Below are 20,706 nucleotides of genomic sequence, written 5' to 3' on the forward strand. Positions count from 1 at the left end.
AGTCTGTAATAGTTTGCAAGCCCTGCCACATAAGACGAGCGTCGGAGCCGGTGTAGTATGATTCAATCTTAGCCCTGTATTGACGCTTTTCCTGTTTGATGGTTCGTCGCAGGGAATAGCAGGATTTCTTGTAAGCTTCCGGGTTAGAGTCCCGCACCTTGAAAGCGGCAGCTCTACCCTTTAGCTCAGTGCGAATGTTGCCTGTAATCCWTGGCTTCTGGTTGGGATATGTATGTACAGTCACTGTGGGGACGACGTCCTCGATGCACTTACTGATAAAGCCAGTGACTGATATGGTGTACTCCTCAATGCCATCGGATCCCGGAACATGTTCCAGTCTGTGATAGCAAAACAGTCCTGTAGTTTAGCATCTGCTTCATCTGACCACTTTTTTATAGACCGAGTCATTGGTGTTTCCTGCTTTAATTTTTGCTTGTAAGCAGGAATCAGGAGGATAGAGTTGTGGTCGGATTTGCCAAATGGAGGGCGAGGGAGAGCTTTGTACGCGTCTCTGTGTGTGGAGTAAAGGTGATCTAGAATGTTTTTCCTTCTGGTTGCACATTTAACATGTTGATGGAAATTTGGTAGAACTGATTTAAGTTTCTCTGCATTAAAGTCTCCGGCCACTAGGAGCGCCGCCTCTGGGTGAGTGGTTTCCTGTTTGCTTATTTCCTTATACAGCTGACTAAGTGYGGTCTTAGTGCCAGCATCTGTCTGTGGTGGTAAATAAACAGCCACGAAAAGTATAGCTGAAAAATTTCTAGGCAAGTAGTGTGGCCTGCAATTTATCACAGTATTCTCTTCTTCAGGCGAGAATGAAGTGCCCATTTTAAATGGGCACTTCAGATTTTTGAGGTATTTCCCGGGAATTGTTCCTTATATTGAAACTTCTTAGATTTCGGCAAAATATGAATCCCTAGTACTGACCTATACTCTACTTTTCTTTATTGTACTGTACATTACAGTACAATACAATACCGTATAGCACTACAGTACAGTAAAGAAAAGTAGAGTTTAGGTCAGTACTGTTCTCGGTCCTGGGACCCCCCTGGATGCACGTTTTGGTTTTTGCCGTAGCACTACACAGCTGATTAAAATAATCCAAGCTTAATGATGAGTTGGTTATTTGAATCAGCTGTGTAGTATTTGTATTTATTATGGATACCCATTAGCTTCTGCCAAGACCRAGTTTGGGAAACCCTRCAGTAGATTACACTAGACTAGAGTACAGTGTAATTTACTGTATTGTACTGAACTGTACTGAACTCTAYTCTTCTGTACTGTACTCTACTGTACTGTACTSTACTGTACTGCACTGTGCTGGACTGCACTGCGCTCTACTGTGCTATACTGTGATGTCAACTTGTAAGACATAGACATCTGTGATTGTTGCACGTCATGAAGAAATACATTCAAACATTTGGTTTTATTCATTTATGAATTTGAAATGTCATGGTATATCCTTGTATGTAACAATGTCACATGGATATTTGAATTTCATTTAGAAATAATTCAAGAATATTATAACCATGGCCATCCCTAGAACACACCCCATCTCTGATGAGATGCAGTKTTTCAATCAAACACCAAGGCCTGTTCTGAGCCTAGCACATGATTTGAGAATCTACTGTTATCAACACTTAAATCATTTCAGCTCTAGCGAGTATTTTTTTTTGCCTTTGCTTTTGTCATGCTTCTATGATATCTTTAGGGTGTATATTACTTGTACATGCTATAAGAATGTCAGTAAGTGACCTTGATACATGATCATGCTAGATGTATAATGGTGTGTCCTCCTACCTCTTAGCTCTTTTCAGTTAGTAGTTGGGCATAAGATGTCGGAGGATAAAGGCTGTAAACGACACACTACTTTATCTTTTTAAACTCGGCGGACAGAGTTTAGCTCTGAGCTATGCCTACTTCTTTCCTTGTTTGTGTGCAAATCACAAACAAAAATTTGAACCACTTGATCGTTTCCTGTTTTTTGTTTTGTTTCTCTGGCTGTGCTTTATTTCCTCAGCAGTGGTCTCAGGGGCGGAKACCTTAATGTGTTGAAAACAACAGTTCACATAACAAGCCATGCTTGTGATCCGGAGGGTCATAAAGGTCTCTTTTCATTTTCTGTCAACAGCCAAAGACATTGCCAATGAAGTGGAGGCCAACGAGAAGGCCAGGAACCAACTTCAGGGGAAAACCAAACGTGTACGTACCAATACCTGATCAAAGCATCTCTGACTTGTGCCACAGCACTCCCGGATACTTTTTGTTGTTCCCAACATGACAACATGTTCAATAAAAGGCGTTGTCCCTTGTAAATAACATTGTCTAGTGTGTTCTTGAAACGCAAAAGATCACTCTACAGTACATGTTTTTTTTGTTTGTCCAACTATGTTGCAGGCCATGGACTTCTCAAAGAATCAAAGTGTGGGGAAGATCGACGAGATGCATTCAACTTACAGTAAGTCATCTCTGTGGTGCACTTCCACCATTGATCTGTTGTCAGTGGGAGTTCAGAATTGTTTTCTGAAAGCCTTTTCTCTATTGACTTCAGCACTGCGTTGTGTATTATTGTCTACAATGGATGTGTGCGATATTGACTCAGTTGACAGTGGATCCCTGTTTTGTTCTTCAGTGAATCTGAATGATTACTCCTGGTGAGGGATTGGTATGGAAATAGTTTAGTTTAGCAGCATCACTGGACTCTGAGTGTATTCTCACTCTTGTGTTTGCATTTGCACTGGTGCAAAGTCTTAGATTCTGAAACACTGCAGTGTGCGTTAATAGTTCAGAGTGCTTAGTCATTCCAGTCCATTCCACCAAAGTGGTGCACTCACTTTAGTCCTTGTAGCAGTTTAGCAGAAAAAGCTGAGAGCTGTGAAGTGAATCAGGCCACAACCCAAGCTCTCACATTCAGATTGGATCAAAACAGTGGGAGTGCAACAGGGGTGCATCGTTGATCCTGCTTCATTATGTGGAGAGGCCCTCGTATGGCTAAGGACTAACTCTGGCGGAGAGAATTGCCAGGAAGACCATAAGGTCCCCTGATAACTGTGTTACTGTATATCTGAGAAGGCCTCTATCTGGAGGGGCTGTTTGAAAGTGCACCTGAGGGAGTGGAGATGTGCTGGAGATGTGCTGAAGTGATTAAGCATCAGGGACTGTCACTGCAGCAGACATTACACCATGAAGAGGAGGGAAACGTTTAGGTTTGCTGGGGTGTTTCAGTTTCTCTTTGGGGAATAACTCTAAGGTGTAATAGACTTTACCCAGCAGGAGGAAACTGAGCCAGATTGTGTTTGCTTTACCGGACAGAGGGAGAGAAAGAGTTTGTTAGTTAAAGTGCTGTGATAGCAAGAGGAGGATGAAAGGTGGGAGGAACTAGAAATAGCTTGGTGGAGCTAACTTTGAGAAAGAGGGATATTGAAATATTGATGTGACGCACCGAGGGGTTTTCTATAAATAGCTGGTGTGCTGTGATAACTGTGATCAGTCAGGCCAGGGCCGGCCCGCCCAAGTAGTATCGCGATACCACAGGGAAAACATTTGGAGTGTCCTAGAGTCCTGTTCGTCCCGTCCCCCGACTCTTGTTCACGTTTTCTTAATGTACGTGCTACACAAAACATTTTCTACTCAATACAACACCTTGAGATGTTTCTACAACTTGATTGGAGTCCACCTGTGGTAAATTCAATTGATTGGACATGATTTGGAAAGGCACACACCTGTCTATATATGGTCCCACGGTTGACAGTGCATGTCAGAGCAAAAACCAAGCCGTGAGGTTGAAGGAATTGTCCGTAGAGCACCGAGACAGGATTGTGTCGAGGCACAGATCTGGGGAAGGGTACCAAAAAATGTTTGCWGCATTGAAGGTCCCCAAGAACACAGTAACCTCCATCATTCTTAAATGGAAGAAGTTTGGAACCACCAAGACTCTTCCTAGAGCTGGCCACCCGACCAAACTGAGCAATTGAGGGAGAAGGGCCTTGGTCAGGGAGGTGACCAAGAACCCAATGGTCACTCTGAGAGAGCTCCAGAGTTCATCTGTGGAGATGGGAGAACCTTCCAGAAGGACAACCATCTCTGCAGCACTCCACCAATCATCCCTTTATGGTTGAGTGGCCAGACGGAAGCCACTTCTCAGTAAAAGGTACATGGCAGCCCGCTTGCTGTTTGCCAAAAGGCACTTAAAGTACTCAGACCACGAGAAAACAACAATATTCTCTGGTCTGATGAAACCAAGATTGAACTCTTTGGCCTGAATACCAAGCGTCATGTCTGAAGGAAACCTGGCACCATCCCTACGGTGAAGCATGGTGGTGGCAGCATCATAATGTGGGTATATTTTTCAGCTGCAGGGACTGGGAGACTAGTCAGGATCAATGGAAAGATGAACAGAGCAAAGTACAGAGAGATCCTTGATGAAAACCTGCTGCAGAGCGCTCAGGACCTCAGACTGGGGCGAAGGTTCACCTTCCAACAGGACAACGACCCTAAGCACACAGCCAAGACAACGCAGGAGTGGCTTCGGGACAAGTCTCCTTGAGTGCCCCAGCCAGAGCCCAGACTTAAACCCGATCAAACGTCTCTGGAGAGACCTGAAAATAGCTGTGCAGTGATGCTCCTCATCCAACCTGACAGAGCCTGAGAGGATCTGCAGAGAAGAATGGGATAAACTCCCCAAATGCAGGTGTGCCAAGCTTGTGGCGTCATACCCAAGAAGACTCAAGGGTGTAATCGCTGCCAAATGTGCTTCAACAAAGTACTGAGTAAAGGGTCTGAATACTTTGCTTTGTCATTGTGGGGTATTGTGTGTAGATTGATGAGGGAAAAAATATTTAATGCATTTTAGAATTAGGCTGTAACACAAAAAAAAAGAGGAACATTTCAAGGGGTCTGAATGCTTTCCGAATGCACTGCATATTCATAATGATCTGAATGTCATTGTGGCAGGAAGGGAAAAACACTGCATGAAACCTTTACTCTTCAGTAAACAGAACCACCCAGACTGTCCCTCCCTCACACAATCTCTGTTTCCCTCTCTCTCATAAACACACACACCATTCTCTCTCCCACAAAAACATACACACGCTGCTCCCAACATTAAAAACGTTAGGCACCAAACAGAATTTAAGGAGCACCAGAAAGAGGGATTTTTGATATAGTTTAGGCATCCATTCAGCCTATATGAATCCTACAGTACCTTTTGAAGCCCATGCAATGAGTAGTGAAGCAGACACATTTCCTTTCTTCTTGTGCCAATTAAATTTGCCTAGACCTACTGTCAAGTTAGCAGGTTATTAGCTAGGTAACATGACAGAACAATGTTGTTTATCAAACCAATACTTAGTGACCCATAATTCGTTTAAAATGGCCTGTGACATGGTTTGCGCTATTGTATAAAATGCGCGCAAAAAATGTAGCTCCAGTAATATGGGTCATATTTTTTTTACTGTTTGAGCTAGAGACAAGAYGTTTTCTTTGCTGTGAAGCTGCAAGCATACCTGTTGCGCAGCGGTACTCTATTTGTCCTCCCTGGCACTTGGAGGCTGCGTGACAGCGAACTTGCAAAGCCTACTCCGACTGGCCTGTGCTATTGGTTATATCAGCTCTGCATGCTGCTCCAGTGTATCAAATGTACAAATGTAACAACAGAAGACTCATCAGGGAATACATCCCCGTGTGCTGTCATGGACCAATGTCATGGACCAATTATAAAAACTGATTGAGGAATAGATGTGCAGGAAGAGCAGATGGAGAGAAGCAGGTGAGTTATGGCTGGAAAGGGAGGCAGCTGCCTGCTGGCTGATTACAGCTCTTACACGTGATATATGCACATTAAAAGTGAAGTGGACATTATTGGACCGACACTTACAAGAGACTAGTTTGCTTAAAAATATTCAACAGAATTTATAAACAAAACTGTATTAACATTTTATAAGAGGCACCAGCGGGATCTTTAGTTTGGTTGAGCCTAAATATATTTTGTAGTATCATATGAAACGGTACTACGGTATTCTAAAATGTTGGTATCATAAGTGTCATGACGTTTTAGTACCGTGATATTACCTTGGTACCGGTATACCGTGCAACACTAACACACAGTGACAGACAGACAGATATAGACACACGCATACACAGGAACACAGAGTGCTGGCCACATGCAGTAGGTTGTAGCAGTCTCGCTATCGCTTCCAAACGTGAGAAAAATTGCTACTTAATAAATGTACCTTCCACCCTCAGTGTGTTATTGTTGTATTATTGAATAGCAGGACCATCGAACAATGCCCAACCAAACAGATCTCTGTCAATGGAGATGAGTGTTATTATTTCCCCTCAAAAGTAAGCTGCAGCTTGCTCCTGTGCCCCTGGCAGGGTATGGTAGTAATCTGTCAGCCCTGGGCCTTCCCAGTGGCACACTGAAATTATTCTGGYTCCACACTGCTTAACATATACACTATACAGTGTATAACACCATATGTAACTCATACACTATGTTTCTCATTCATCAAACATCTGAGATACATAATAAGCCACATATTTGTACTGAGGCAATCAAATCTAAATAAAATTGTATTTGTCACATGCATTGTAAACAACCGGTGTAGACTAACAGTGAAATGCTTACTTGTTAGCTCTTTCCAATAATGCAGAGAGAAAGAAAATAGAGAAATAATAGAAAAGTAAAACACGCTTTAATAAATACACAACGATAACTTTGACTCGGTACACTGTGTGTATAGCAATGTCCCAGKGGTAAGAAGTAATTGAGGTAGATATGTACATATAACTAGGAATAAATGGACAGATAATAAACAGTAGCAGCAGTACATTTTATCAGTCAAAAAAGTTGGTGCAAAAAGTGTCAATGCAGATAGTCCGAGTAGCTATTTGGTTAACTATTTAAATAACTATTTAGCAGTCTTATGGCTTGGGGGTAGAGGCTGTTCAGGGTCCTGTTGGTTCTAGCCTTGGTGCATCGGTACCGCTTGCCATGCGGTAGCAGAGATAAGTCTATGAATTGGGTGGCTGGAGTATTTGACCATTTTTAGGGCCTTGCTCTGACACCGCCTGGTATAGAGGTCCTGGATGGCAGGGAACTCGACCCCAGTGATGTACTGGGCAATACGCACTACCCTCTAGTGCCTTGCGGTCGTAGGCCAAGCAGTTGCCATACCAAGCGGTGTTGCAGCCAGTCAAAATGCTCTCAATGGTGAAGCTGTAGAACTTTTTCAGCCCCTTCATGACTATGTTGGTGTGTGTGGACCATGATAGATCCTTAGTGAAGTGGACACCGAAGAACTTGAAGCTCTTGACCCACTCCACTACAGTCTCATCAATATAAATGTGGCTGTGCTCGGTCCTCCGTTTCCTGTAGTCCTCAATCAGCTCATGTCAGTGAAATGTCTTTCTTGAAAACTCAAAACCCAACAATGCATAAATCAAAACAAGAAAAAGGGGTGTTAATACTGTGAAAAGTCAAGGTGTGTGAATACTTTATGAAGGCACTCTGTGTGTGTATGTATATATATTTTCTTGAATTGTCAAAACTCAAGCATAGAATGGTAACTTTTTCTAATTTGGCACACAAACTAGAGGCCATCATTAACTTGTTCAAGAGGAATGGCAGTTATTGGCCTACTGTATATGTGGCACTGTTATAAGCAGTCTCACTTAAACCCACATATCCATTGCCCTGTTTGACATAGACACTTGAAATGTTGTATATCGGTGTCTTTTCTCATGCTAAACAAATTTGCCTCAAGGACACAAGGTCCTCCAGACTAGATTTTCCTCCATCTTGGAAATTTTGGAAAACATTTGAAATACCAAATTCGGTATGTAGGCCCATGCTTTTAGAAAAGCTAAGGGATTGGTTAAGAGATGGCTGAGTTATTGATTAATTAGGAAATCAGTTGGTTTTTAGAAAGAATGGCTGCTGCATTCTAATATGGCTGCACCGTGCCTATAGATGCACGTATGCTAATGCTAAATATACTTTTTTTTAAATTCATTAACCATAAGTCAGGTTGACTCCGGATTTGGTATATAGACTCAATGAATTAGTCTCTAATGAATTTGAGAATGATTCGTTTCTAGGCTTGGCCARTATACCGTATATACAGTGCATTTGGAAAGTATTCAGACCCCTTTACTTTTTCCACATTTCGTTATGTTACAGCATTATTCTAAAATTCATTAAACAAAATGAGTTCCTCATGAATCTACACACAATGCCCCATAATGACAAAGCGAAAACAAGTTTTTGAAATATTTGCAAATGTATAAAAAATTTAAAAACAGAATACATAACGWTTCAGACCCTTTGCTATGAGACTCAAAATTGAGTTTAATGGCATCCTGTTTCCATTGATTATCCTTGATGTTTCTACAACTTGATTGGAGTCCACCTGTGTTAAATTCAATTGATTGGACATGATTTGGAAATTCACACACTTGTTTTCATAAGGTCCCACAGTTGACAGTCCATGTCAGATCAAAAACTAAGCCATGAGGTTTAAGGAATTGTCCGTAGAGCTCCGAGACAGGATGGTGTCGAGGCACAGATCTGGGGAAGGTTACGAAAGAATGTCTGTGGCATTAAAGGTCCCTAAGAACACACTGGCCTCCATTCTTAAATGGAAGAAGTTTGGAACCAACAAGACTCTTTCTAGAGCTGGCCCCCTGGCCACCTGGGGGGGGGGGGGGGGCTTGGCCAAACGTCATGTCTGGAGCAAACCTATTACCATCCCTATGTTGAATGGTGGTGGTGGTGGCAGCATCATGCTGTAGGAATATTTTTCAGGGACTGGGAGACTAGTCAGGATCGAGGTAAAGATGAACGGAGCAAAGTACAGAGAGATCCTTGATAAAAAAAACTCCAGAGCCACTCCAGAGCTCTCGGCCTCAGACTGGGGTGAAGGTTCACCTAATAACAGGACAACGACCCTAAGCACACAGCCAAGACAACGCTGGAGTGGCTTCAGGACAAGTCTGAATGTCTTTGAGTGGCCCAGCCAGAGCCCGATCAAACTTTTCTGGAGAGACCTGAAAATAGCTGTGCAGTGATGCTCCTCATCCAACCTGACAGAGCTTGAGAGGATCTGCAGAGAAGAATGGGAGAAACTCCCCAAATACAGATGTGCCAAGCTTATAGCATTATACCCAAGAAGACTTGAGGCTGTAATCGCTTCCAAAGGTGCTTCAACAAAGTACTGAGAAAAGGGTCTGAATACTTATGTAAGGCATAATTTCAGTTTTTATTTGTAAAAAATTTGCAAAAGTTTCAATAATCCTGTTTTTGCTTTGTCAATATGGGGTTTTGTGTATAGATTGAGTGCGAAAAAGCTGTAATGCAATTTTCTTTTGATAAATTCAAGCRGTCTGAATACTTTCCGAATGCATTGTACCATATACCGGGTATTTGGAAATAGCCACGGGATGGTTTTTCAATACCATCAATACCGTTTAAACTTTTTCTTCTGAATTTTTCTATACATTTTAATATTTGTAGCCTCTTAAATAAATACCTGCAGTCGACTTGTACAATATGTTAGAAGATAAAGCAGATTACGTTCTTCATTTCACCTGTCACATTATTTTAAAATGTATATTTCTTATGCAAATTCTGCGTTAACGAGACCCCTAAGTTAAACTTGCTAGTTATTTAGCTCAGTAAGTGGCTGAATTAATAAGGCAACGGGGAATCATATTGTGTTGGCTTTCTGCCATGTTTGAGAAGTCAATGCCCTTTGGATGAGTTATCTGTACAACTGCCATCTTTTGATTTCCTTGCGTTTTTTTTCTCCTCTCCAGTCTTGGCCTGTCTGCTCCTCCCCCATCTACTACAAGCAGAACAAGCAGGCCCGTTGCCCTGGCGACTCCAGATTCCACACAGACACCGTGTGTACACACTCTGCTCCAGAGCCAGTACTGTTCATTTGCAAGATGTCTCGTTAATATTCACTTGTAAATGTCCTAGCTCACCAAAAATTACATTCGGTAGCTCCTTCCTATATATGTATGACTTTGAGATGGAATGCCTGTCTTTGTAAAAAAAGAATTTGCCCTCGTTAGCAAATTTAGCTAGCAACCTCCATGAAAATTTGCTATTTAACATTAATTTGCAAGAGACACAGTCCACTTGGTCAATAGTTATTGCTCTAGTATCTTATGGTGCCACTGATGCTAATGACATCTATAGTGCAACCAAYTGGTCTGGTGCAGCTATCTAAGGTTGCCGTGACGATATTCACACAGCTTCTAAGGACATATACATAAGTTTCACATACCACATTTCATGGCCCATGTGCATCGGTTCAGTTCTTATAGCCCTGGTGTGATATGGTGCCATCTAGTGGTATAGAATGGCTGACTTTGAATGCAGCAACTAATAGAGTTGGGCGGTATCCAGATTTTCATATCGTCATACCGTCCTTCTCTCATCCCAGGATTTACAGTATTACCAGCTTAGTACACAAGGGAGCGCCAAAACACCTGCAAAAAGCCAGATGGTATCTACTAGCATGTTCCATCTTTTATTGAACTGTTGCTATAATGTTTTCGTTTAGAGACCAAAATGTTTAATACGGTATTAGGAAAAAAAACACTTGCCTTTTTCTGTCACCTCTGACAACCATCTTGTCTTTCTGTCATTCTGATTTCCAAAAGCCGCAATTTCACCTCAAACTGATTAAACCCCAATTTATTTCGGTCTTATTGCYATTAAGTAACACATAGCCCTCTCGTATGCCTCCATGAATTTACAGTTTTGCACACCCATTATTTTTCTTTTCTCTTAGCGTCCCACATATCCCAGAGAAGTTAACGTCCCACTTGGCCAAAAGCCAGTAAAAATGCAGAGCGCCAAATTCAAATAAATTACTATAAAAATCAAACTTTCATGAAATCACACATGAAAGATACCAAATTAAAGCTACACTTGTTGTGAATCCARCCAACATGTCAGAATTGAAATAGGCTTTACGACGAAAGCACACCAAACGATTATGTTAGGTCAGAGCCAAGTCACAGAAAAACACAGCCATTTTTCCAGCCAAAGAGAGGAATAACAAAAAGCAGAAATAGAGATAAAATGAATCACTAACCTTTGATGATCTTCATCAGATGACACTCATAGGACTTCATGTTACACAATACATGTATGTTTTGTTCGGTAAAGTTCATATTTATATCCCAAAATCTGAGTTTAGGCGGACGCTACTGTCTCACTTGGCCAAAAGCCAGAGAAAATGCAGAGCGCCAAATTCAAATAAATTACTATAAAATCAAACTTTCATGAAATCACACATGAAAGATACCAAATTAAAGCYACACTTGTTGTGAATCCAGCCAACATGTCAGAATTCAAATAGGCTTTTCGGCKAAAGCAAACGATGCTATTATCTGAGGATAGCAACAGAGTAAACAAAGAGAGAGAAGCATATTTCAACCCTGCAAGCGCGACACAAAACGCAGAAATAAAAATATAATTCAKGCCTTACCTTTGACGAGCTTCTGTTGTTGGCACTCCAATATGTCCCATAAACATCACAAATGGTCCTTTTGTTCGATTAATTCCGTCGATATATATCCAAAATGTCCATTTATTTGGTGCGTTTGATCCAGAAAAACACCGGTTCCAACTTCTGTAACGTGACTACAAAATATCTCAAAAGTTACCTGTAAACTTTGCCAAAATATTTCAAACTACTTTTGTAATAGAACTTTAGGTATTTTTTTACGTAAATAATCGATAAAATTGAAGACGGGATGATCTGTGTTCAATACAGGATTAAAACAAACTGTAGCTAGCTTTCTGGTCACGCGCCTMTAACAAACAGTACACTTCGAAGTGACCCTCGTTCAAGATGGCCGTACTTCTTCATTACACAAAGGAAAAAACCTCAACCAATTTCTAAAGACTGTTGACATCCAGTGGAAGCGGTAGGAACTGCAAGAAGGTCAATTAGAAATCTGGATTCCCAATGAAAACTCATTGAAAAGAGAGTGACCTCAAAAAAGAAAATATCTGAATGGTTTGTCCTCAGGGTTTCGCCTGCTAAATAAGTTCTGTTATACTCACAGACACGATTCAAACAGTTTTAGAAACTTCAGAGTTTTTTCTATCCAAATCTACTAATAATATGCATATCTTATCTTCTGGGGATGAGTAGCTGGCAGTTGAATTTGGGTATGCTTTTCATCCAAACGTGAAAATGCTGCCCCCTATCCTAGAGAAGTTAAAGACTATTTGCCCCTCYGCCATTAAGTAATATTTTGGAAGTTTCACCATTAAAGACATTTGTTTGATGTTGTCCATGAAAGCTGCTCTCCTGAGCTGGATCAAAGCCTGAGACAATAAGGTCAGATAAAGGTGATGATGATGATCTCTTCTTTCTTCTCTGCTATCTTTTTCTCTCTTTCTCTTTGTGCAGCTGAACGGTTGTTGTGAAATTTTATCAGTCGCGGGTGGTGACATTTGCGCAAGTTGCCCATAGAGCTGTCGTTGTGGTTGACGAACGGTTTGCCTATAAGGAGGTGACGCCATGATTGGAGCCACATCAAACATGGCATTTCCTGGAGACGATCCTTGTGCTTCTGAGGAAGATGTACTCCGCTTTAAGTCAGTTATTGGAACAATGTCACACAGATAATATTTGGAACAGRTACCAGGTCTTGAGCTCATTTAGATGTAAATTACTGGTTTGATAATGATCTATATTTCTCCATGCAACTGTTTTTTCTTCATTACAGCTCAGACTCAAACTACAGCCAAGAAAGTGTTTTGGGCTGCATATGAAACTAATTTCTTTAGCTACAATACTTTGATAGCAGGTATTGCACGAATTAGCATTCATTCTTTACATAGATTGCCCCTGTCTACGAAACAAACAAGTGGTGGAAATGAATTAAATTAAACTATAATTTGCWTAATGTAATATGCAGAATGAATGTTAAATAGCTTGTCGTTATATCAAACCCAACAAATAGCCATGAGCAGGGTCTTGTATTCACATGTAAATGAGCCATGTGGTCTGGCCACGACCAGATTAGTCATGAGCAAATGAGTAATCAACCCATGGATTGTGAGCATTCACCTTGGCTCTCTGAATACTGCTCTAACTGATTGGTGTAGTTCACGGAAGTTCTATTTTTATTCCTCCCAAAATATTCAAATATTCAATGTCATCAGAACATGTCCAATAAAATGTATGTTCTTTGACCTTCATATAGTGTACTCACTCAAGACTCTTCAAGGTGGAAACCTGTCAAAGCCAAGTCACAAAGTCTGATTCAGTCACTGATCTTGTAGGCCTAATCTGAGTAAAAATAAAAATTAGTATGTCTTTTTTTTAAAAATATTTATGCCTCGGAATCCAAAACGCAATGATAGCCCTATTTTGTTCTTGCTTTGTAAAGTCTGCGGATAAGCAAGCAAACCGGTGAAATGTATCAGTGTTCTGCAGCTGAATATCTCAAGTTGGTGAATCTGGCACCTTGGGTTTACTTTACAGTACATGTGCAAACAGAACAGTACTGCTGAGTTGCGGTTCGGGGAAAGGTGGCGTGAAATAGAGGGCTAATGTGGACCATGCAGCTGTAGAGCACCAGCATCCCCACAAACACACACACCTCAACTCAATTTACTGTAAACATTGGACCTGCTGGACTGTTAGGTGCCGCAAGGCTGGCCTAAGCGGCTGCAGCCAGGGTCCAGTGCTTTCAGAAAATGAGGATTTACAGTATCTACTATGTAGAATGAGAACTCATTTCTGGTCTTAGGGATTTATTTGATTGTAGATACTGGTTTTCTGTACAAGATATGATAGTGATCAGAATGAGATTCTTCTGAGYAGATTCCAGAGGATCTATCCAGATGATCTGCTGTAGTCACATAGTCAGATCATCAGAGGTGAGTGGAGGTTAGTTGTGCTCAGGCTGAGAGAACACAATGTCCTGCAGAACACGGCTATAACAGGCATGTCAGAGGAAAGGAATCTCATAATGAAATCACTTACCTACAGGCGGTTGTAATTGAATTCTGGCCCGGGTGCGTGTGTTCTGTGTGTAATCTGGACTACTTTGTGCCTAAGTTGTATTGACAGGACACATGATATGAGGAGTTTAATTTGCACAATAATAAAATAGGGCTGTACAGTGTACCTTATTTTACTACGTACCGGTATTTGACGCACAGACCGGTTTGGGTTTTACTTTGCCTTCTATAATGGTATTTCAATGTTTGGTTTGTTAAATGTGATTCGCATCTCCAGTGCGTGTAATGTCCGTTTTATACTTTTACTCCGTTTGCTACATATAGTCTTTCTCCCTCTCCTCCTGCTGCATGCCACTTCCCACACCATGCACCGACCCCTGTCACTCAAGGAAAGACCAGTTGCTCAACTTTCATGCAGTTCACTCTGCGGTCTGGTCTGCATGGTCAGATAGATGCAGAAAGATGTTGGTGACAGCGATGCTGCTTTCTACAAGCGTTCAATAACTACATTATTMGTTTGYGTATCTTACTGTCTGCAAACTACTGTCTTAGGTCCAAAAGGCTTCTTAACAGCTTCTACCCCCAAGCCATAACACTCCTCAACAGCTAATCAAAGGGCTACCCAGACTATTTGCATTGCCCCTCCCCTCTTTATGCTGCTGCTACTCTCTGTTTATTATCTATGCATAGTCACTTTAACTCTACCTACATGTACATATTACCTCAATTATCTYGACTAACCGGTGCCCCCGCACATTGACTCTGTACCGGTACCCCCTGTATATAGCCTTGCTATTGTTATTTTACTCCTGCTGTTTAATTATTTGTTACTTCTTATGAAATATTTTTACTTATCAAATTTTCACTTTACACTTATTTTTCTTAACTGTAAGTAAAGGCTTGCAAGTAAGCATTTCACTGTAAGGTCTACACCTGTTGTATTCGACGCATTTGACAAATAMAATTTGATTTGATTTGCYAGTTTGTCTAATGCTAATCACTAGAATTGAGTGGGCAACGTCGATCAATGTTATCAAAACCATAGAAACTCTCTGTAGCAAAACTCCCCAATAAAAGTAGCTGGAGGCGTCTGAAAACTCTGAAAAATGCGTAACCAAGTCGCTAAATTGGCAACACTGGGAGTAGACGAAACATGAATATGTTAGCTAGCTAGCTTTTTTYGTTTGATGTTGGATTGAACAGTATAAACAATCAGAATGGAGAAAGCCCCATTGAAATCACTTATTTGTGTTGCCACCTTAGGGTCATGAACTACTCATAAAGCATATTTAGAACTTTTATTATTCAGAAACAAAAAATACTGCCAAAAAACAAATAAAATGATATTTTCGCCATATCACCCAACCCTAGAATGAAACATCTTTTCAGTCAAATCTGTAACCAGGTATAAGGTCTGAGTATAAATATTTTTAGGATAGCATGTGCTTTTTGTTTCTCTCAGATCCATTGTTTTGCAATAAAATCCCTGAAATTGCGATTTCATATGGTTTGTTTTACATTCTCTGGAGTTTGTGCTCAGTTCTATTATTGTAATATTTAATGTTTTTTTTTGTCTGAATTGAACCCATCTGTTTTTGCACTCAACTTGAATACCTTCTGCTGACTTGATCCAATAGCTTTTGTCTGCCTTAATCGTGTGGTTTTCATTTGTGGTTTCACTCATGTTTTAATGAGTTTGTTTTTCCAGGAGAAACTTGTGGTTTAATTTGATTTGTTATCATTTAACTCTTTCTGTGTAGGCTGATTAGCTCTCGGAGAGGCCTTTTTATGGAGCTCACCCTCGTCTGTCTATCATATTAGTAAAACCCTTGTCTTTTTTCTTCTGCTATTTAAAACAAAAACATCCCCACAAACCTCCCATGACACACTGTCCTTTACCATCACTGCAACTGAATATAGGACTGTTCTCAACAATGTACTCAGAGAGGGGTCCTGTATTCTAACACACCAGACCTTACATTAACATTGGTTATCTTCCAGAGCGCCTGCCTCTRGTTATGATATAATAAGCAGGAGGGAGTTTGTATGATAGGTGCCTTGATGTATCTGGGTCTTAAACCACGCTTGTTTCTCCGTGTTTGGATGTGGGTTTTTGTATAAAAGGGAGTCGAACTGCAGTTCTCCCTCTATGCAACATTCAGAAACAGGATCTGTCTGCTTACGTGTGTTACTGTGTATGTGCATGTCTGATCTCTGCATGCCTTGCCTGGCTTCTTACCTCTCCTCATCTGTATTGCAGGGAAGCAGCATAACAGTGAGTTCTCCCGCCTTATAGCCCAGGTCCGTGGTCGCCTGGAAAAGACCAGGAAGAGGGAGATGAAACGGAAAGTGAGGGATGAGGGAGTAGAGGAGGACCGGAGAGCGGGCTCCAGCTCTGCAGGTACCAACGTAACCCTCATTAACATGTTGAGGGGATTAAACGAGGGTTAGCACCGTCGCCACGGAATGTCTTACAGCCCCCAGCCTCCCCAGCAGAGCTCACAGTCCATAAGCAATTTGCAAAAGGAGAGAGACGCAGGGACGGTTTCTGTATGAAGAACCTTCTCTCTATTCCTGTTCAGGGGGATTTGCTATCACAACCTTCACATCGTCACTCAGCCCCAGACCTCTGATGGCTCCTCTTCAGGTGGTCACGGTTGATCAGGGCCAGGGTTCAGCTATACACCCAGCAGCATGGCCACAAGGATGTTTTCTCCCCAAAAATGTTTTTTTTTTCTCCATTGCATCTTATGTGAATTTCCAAGATGGCGTAGCAGTTGCACGTGTGTTTGTCTTTGTCTTATCTCATGTAAATAGTCGTTTTTYCCCCCCATATATACTTTAATCTCACTTTCTATCTACAAACTTAATATACTTTCCTGCGACCCGCCTCACCCAATGTGGCACAGATCTGCTATTTTTATTCCTTATAACTGGAACCTCCATCAGGAGCTAGCCAGCTAACTAGCTACTAGCTATCATTCTTTGTTAGCCACGGCTAGCGGTCTTCACCTTTTAGCTCGGACACCAGCCAGCTTTAGCTCGGACAATACCTGCCAGTCTGCACAGCGCAATATCAACCCAGAGCATATCGGACTGCTTTTCTCTACCACATCACCGGATTCCTGCCGCAAGCTCTGGACCATAGCTAGCTGCAATCAAATGGCTACTGTTAGCTAACGCCTCTGTCCTGAAGCAAGCACCAGTTAACCTTGGGCTAGCCTTCAGCTAGGCCCATATAACAGCTAACTTATTGGGCTACAATACCTCTTTTGCCAATTGGCCTGGACCCTTTATTGTCGACACGGAGCCCCGCCGATCCCTCACGACTGGTCTGCCGACGTAATCRTCCAATGTAGTTTCAACAGGCGTTTCCATTGCGATGTTGCCGAAGACCCATCCGCTAGCCCCGGCCCGCTAGCTTTCTGAACACCGTTGTCTCCCGCTCGCCTAGTGTAGTAGCGACTACCGAACGGCTCCCTGACTCACCTATTGCTGCTCATTGGACAAATATGATCACTCAGCAACACAGCTGATGCCTGCTRGACTATTCACTAACGCGGTACCTCTTTTTGTTTGTCTGTCGGCCCCAGCCTCGAACTCAGGTCCTGTGCGTACCTAACTGACCCTCTCTGCCCATTCATCGCCATTTACCCATTGCTGTCTTAGCTCTCCCGATCAACACCCGTGATTGCTTTATGCCGCTCTCTAATGTCAATATGCCTTGTCTACTGCTGTCTCGGTTAGTACTTTTTGTTTTATTTCACTGTAGAGCTCCCAGTCCCGCTCAACATGCCTTAGATAGCTCTTTTGTCCCACCCTCCACACATGCGGAGACCTCACCTGGCTCAACTGGTGCCCCCAGAGATGCAATCTCTCTCATCATCACTCAATGCCGAGGTTTAGCTCCACTGTACACACACCCTACCATACCTTCGTCTGTACATTATGCCCATCTATTCTACCACACCCATAAATCTGCTACTTGTATTCTCTGTTCCCAGCGCACTAGACGACCAGTTCTTATAGTCTTTAGCCATACCCTTATCCAACTCCTCCTCTGTTCCTCTGGTGATGTAGAGGTTAACCCAGGCCCTGTAGCCCCCAGTACCACACCTATTCCCCAGGTGCTCTCATTTGTTGACTTCTGTAACCGTAAAAGCCTTGGTTTCATGCATGTTAACTTCTCTKCGCTACGGATCCCTTTTACGGGATCATTTTCCTAAACAACCGCTGAATTGCAGGGCGCAAAATATTACAAAAAATATTTATAATCATGCAATCACAAGTGAAATATACCAAAACACAGCTTAGCTTGTTGTTAATCCACCTATCGTGTCAGATTTTGAAAATATGCTTTGCAACGAAAGCAATCTAAGCTTTTGTGAGTGTATCAATCAATGCTAGAACAGTTAGCCTTATATTAGCTTGGTTAGCTTTCACGAAGTCAGAAAAGCAATAAATTTATCGCTTACCTTTGATAATCTTCGGATGTTTGCACTCACGAGACTCCAGTTACACAACAAATGTTCTTTTGTTCGATAAATATTACTTTTATAACAAAAAAATCTGGGTTAGATTTTCTCAGGGTTTCGCTGTAGAATCAGTTTTGTTATATCCACAGACAATATTTGACAGTTTTGGAAACTTTGGAGTGTTCTATCCTAATTGTAAATTATATGCATTATATGCAATCAATCACATACAGTGGGCAAAAAGTATTTGTAGCCACCAATGTGCAAGTTTCCCACTTAAAAAGTGAGAGCCTGTAATTTTCATCATAGGTACACTTCAACTATGACAGACAAATGAGAAAAAAATCCTGAAAATCACATTGTAGGATTTTTAATGAATTTATTTGCAAATTAGGTGGAAATAATATTTGGTCAATAACAAAGTTTATCTCAATACTTTGTTAATACCCTTTGTTGGCAATGACAGAGGTCAAACGTTTTCTGTAAGTCTTCACAAGGTTTTCACACACTGTTGCTGGTTTTGGCCCATAGTTTTGTCTAAGTTGAAGTGTACCTATGATGAAATTACAGGCCTCTCTCATCTTTTTAAGTGGGAGAACTTGCACAATTGGTGGCTGACTAAATACTTTTTTGCCCCACTGTATGTGATTTGATTGCCCGCCCTCATTTGTCTTCTGAGTTTCGTTCTGTTAGGGTAACCTAAACTGGGATATGCTTAACACCCCGGCCGTCTCAATTAAGCGAGATGCCCTCAATCTACACAAAATATAAGGAACCTACCAGGTACAACTCTAAATCCGTAAAACACGGGCACCCTCAAGATATCAATCCTGACAACTTGCCCTCTCCTAAATAATACCTCTGCTGTCCTTCAGACCAGGATCTGGCGATCACTGCCTCATTGCCTGCATCCCGTAATGGGTCCATGGTCAACGACCACCCCTCATCACTGGCAAACGCTCCCTAAAACGACTTCAAGCGACAAGGCCTTTCTAATCGACCGGGGCCCGGGTATCCTGGGAAGGATGTTGACCTCATCCGTTCATTAGAGGATGCCTGTTTGCTCTTTCAAACGTGCTTTTCTCTCCATCTTAAATAAGCGCCCATTCAAAAAATGTAGAAACTGAGAAACAGATTTAGTCCTTGGTTCACTCCAGACTTGACTGCCCTTGACCAGCACAAAACATCATTGGTGTACTGCATTAGCATCGAATAGCCCCCGCGATATGCAACTTTTCAGGGAAGTAGGAACCCAATATACACAGTCAGTTAGGAAAGCAAAGGCAGCTGTTTTCAAACAGAAATTTGCATCCTGTAGCACAAATTCCCAAATGTTTTGGGACACTCTAAAGTCCATGGAGAATAGAACACCTCTCCCAGCTGCACACTACACTGAGGCTAGGAAACACTTTCACCACCGATAATCTACGGAAATCTAGAATTTCATTAAGCATTTTTTTCTACGGCTGTCCATGCTTTTCCACCTGGCGACTCTACCCCAGCCAACAGCCTCTGCACCCCCCGCAGCAACTTGCCCACAAGCCCCCCCCCCCCCCGCTTCTCCTTCACCCAAATCCAGATAGCTTATGTTCTGAAAGAACTGCAAAATCTGGACCCTACAAATCAGCTGGGCTAGACAATCTGGACCCTCTCTTTCTAAATTATCCGCTGCAATTGTTGCAACCCCTATTACTAGCCTGTTCAAAATCTCTTTTGTTTTGTCTGAGATCCCTAAAGATTGGAAAGCTGCCGCGGTCATCCCCATCTTCAAAGGGGTAGACACTAGACCCAAACTGTTACAGACCCATATCTATACTGCCCTGCCTTTCTAAAATCTTCGAAAGCCAAGTTAACAAACAGATCACTGACCATTTCAAATCCCACTGTACCTTCTCCGCAATCTGGTTTCCGAGCTTGTCATGGGTGCACCTCAGCCACGCTCAAGGTCCTAAACGATATCATAACCGCCATCGATAAAAGACAGTACTGTGCAGCCGTCTTCATCGACCTGGCCAAGGCTTTCGACTCTGTCAATCACCACATTCTTATCGGCAGACTCAATAGCCTTGGTTTCTCAAATACTGCCTCGCCTGGTTCACCGACTACTTCCTCTGATAGAGTTCAGTGTGTCAAATCGGAGGGCTTGTTGTCCGGACCTCTGGCAGTCTTCTATGGGGTGCCACAGGGTCCAATTCTTGGGCTGATTCTTTATCTGTATATATATCAATGATG

General features: G+C 42.0%; 1 protein-coding gene across 5 annotated transcripts in view; it reads left to right on the forward strand.

Moving 5' to 3' along the window:
• The window catches only part of LOC111966369 (E3 ubiquitin-protein ligase RAD18-like), an 84,669-nt gene that overhangs the window by 21,687 nt on the left and 42,276 nt on the right, over nucleotides 1-20,706 (forward strand). For 4 of the 5 annotated variants that reach the window (XR_011480211.1, XM_070444567.1, XM_023990968.2 and 1 more), the window contains exons 8-10: nucleotides 2,132-2,202; nucleotides 2,398-2,458; nucleotides 16,260-16,400. Coding sequence is in view for 3 of the 5 variants with exons in the window: in XM_070444567.1 (XP_070300668.1) it covers nucleotides 2,132-2,202; nucleotides 2,398-2,458; nucleotides 16,260-16,400 (273 nt within the window). In the remaining 2 variants the exon portion in view is untranslated. The remainder of the gene's footprint in view (nucleotides 1-2,131; nucleotides 2,203-2,397; nucleotides 2,459-16,259; nucleotides 16,401-20,706) is intronic. The other variant, XR_002877647.2, reaches the window with a different exon arrangement.

The sequence above is a fragment of the Salvelinus sp. IW2-2015 genome, linkage group LG1 (genome assembly GCF_002910315.2).
Source record: "Salvelinus sp. IW2-2015 linkage group LG1, ASM291031v2, whole genome shotgun sequence".
NCBI classification, from domain to species: Eukaryota; Metazoa; Chordata; class Actinopteri; order Salmoniformes; family Salmonidae; genus Salvelinus; species Salvelinus sp. IW2-2015.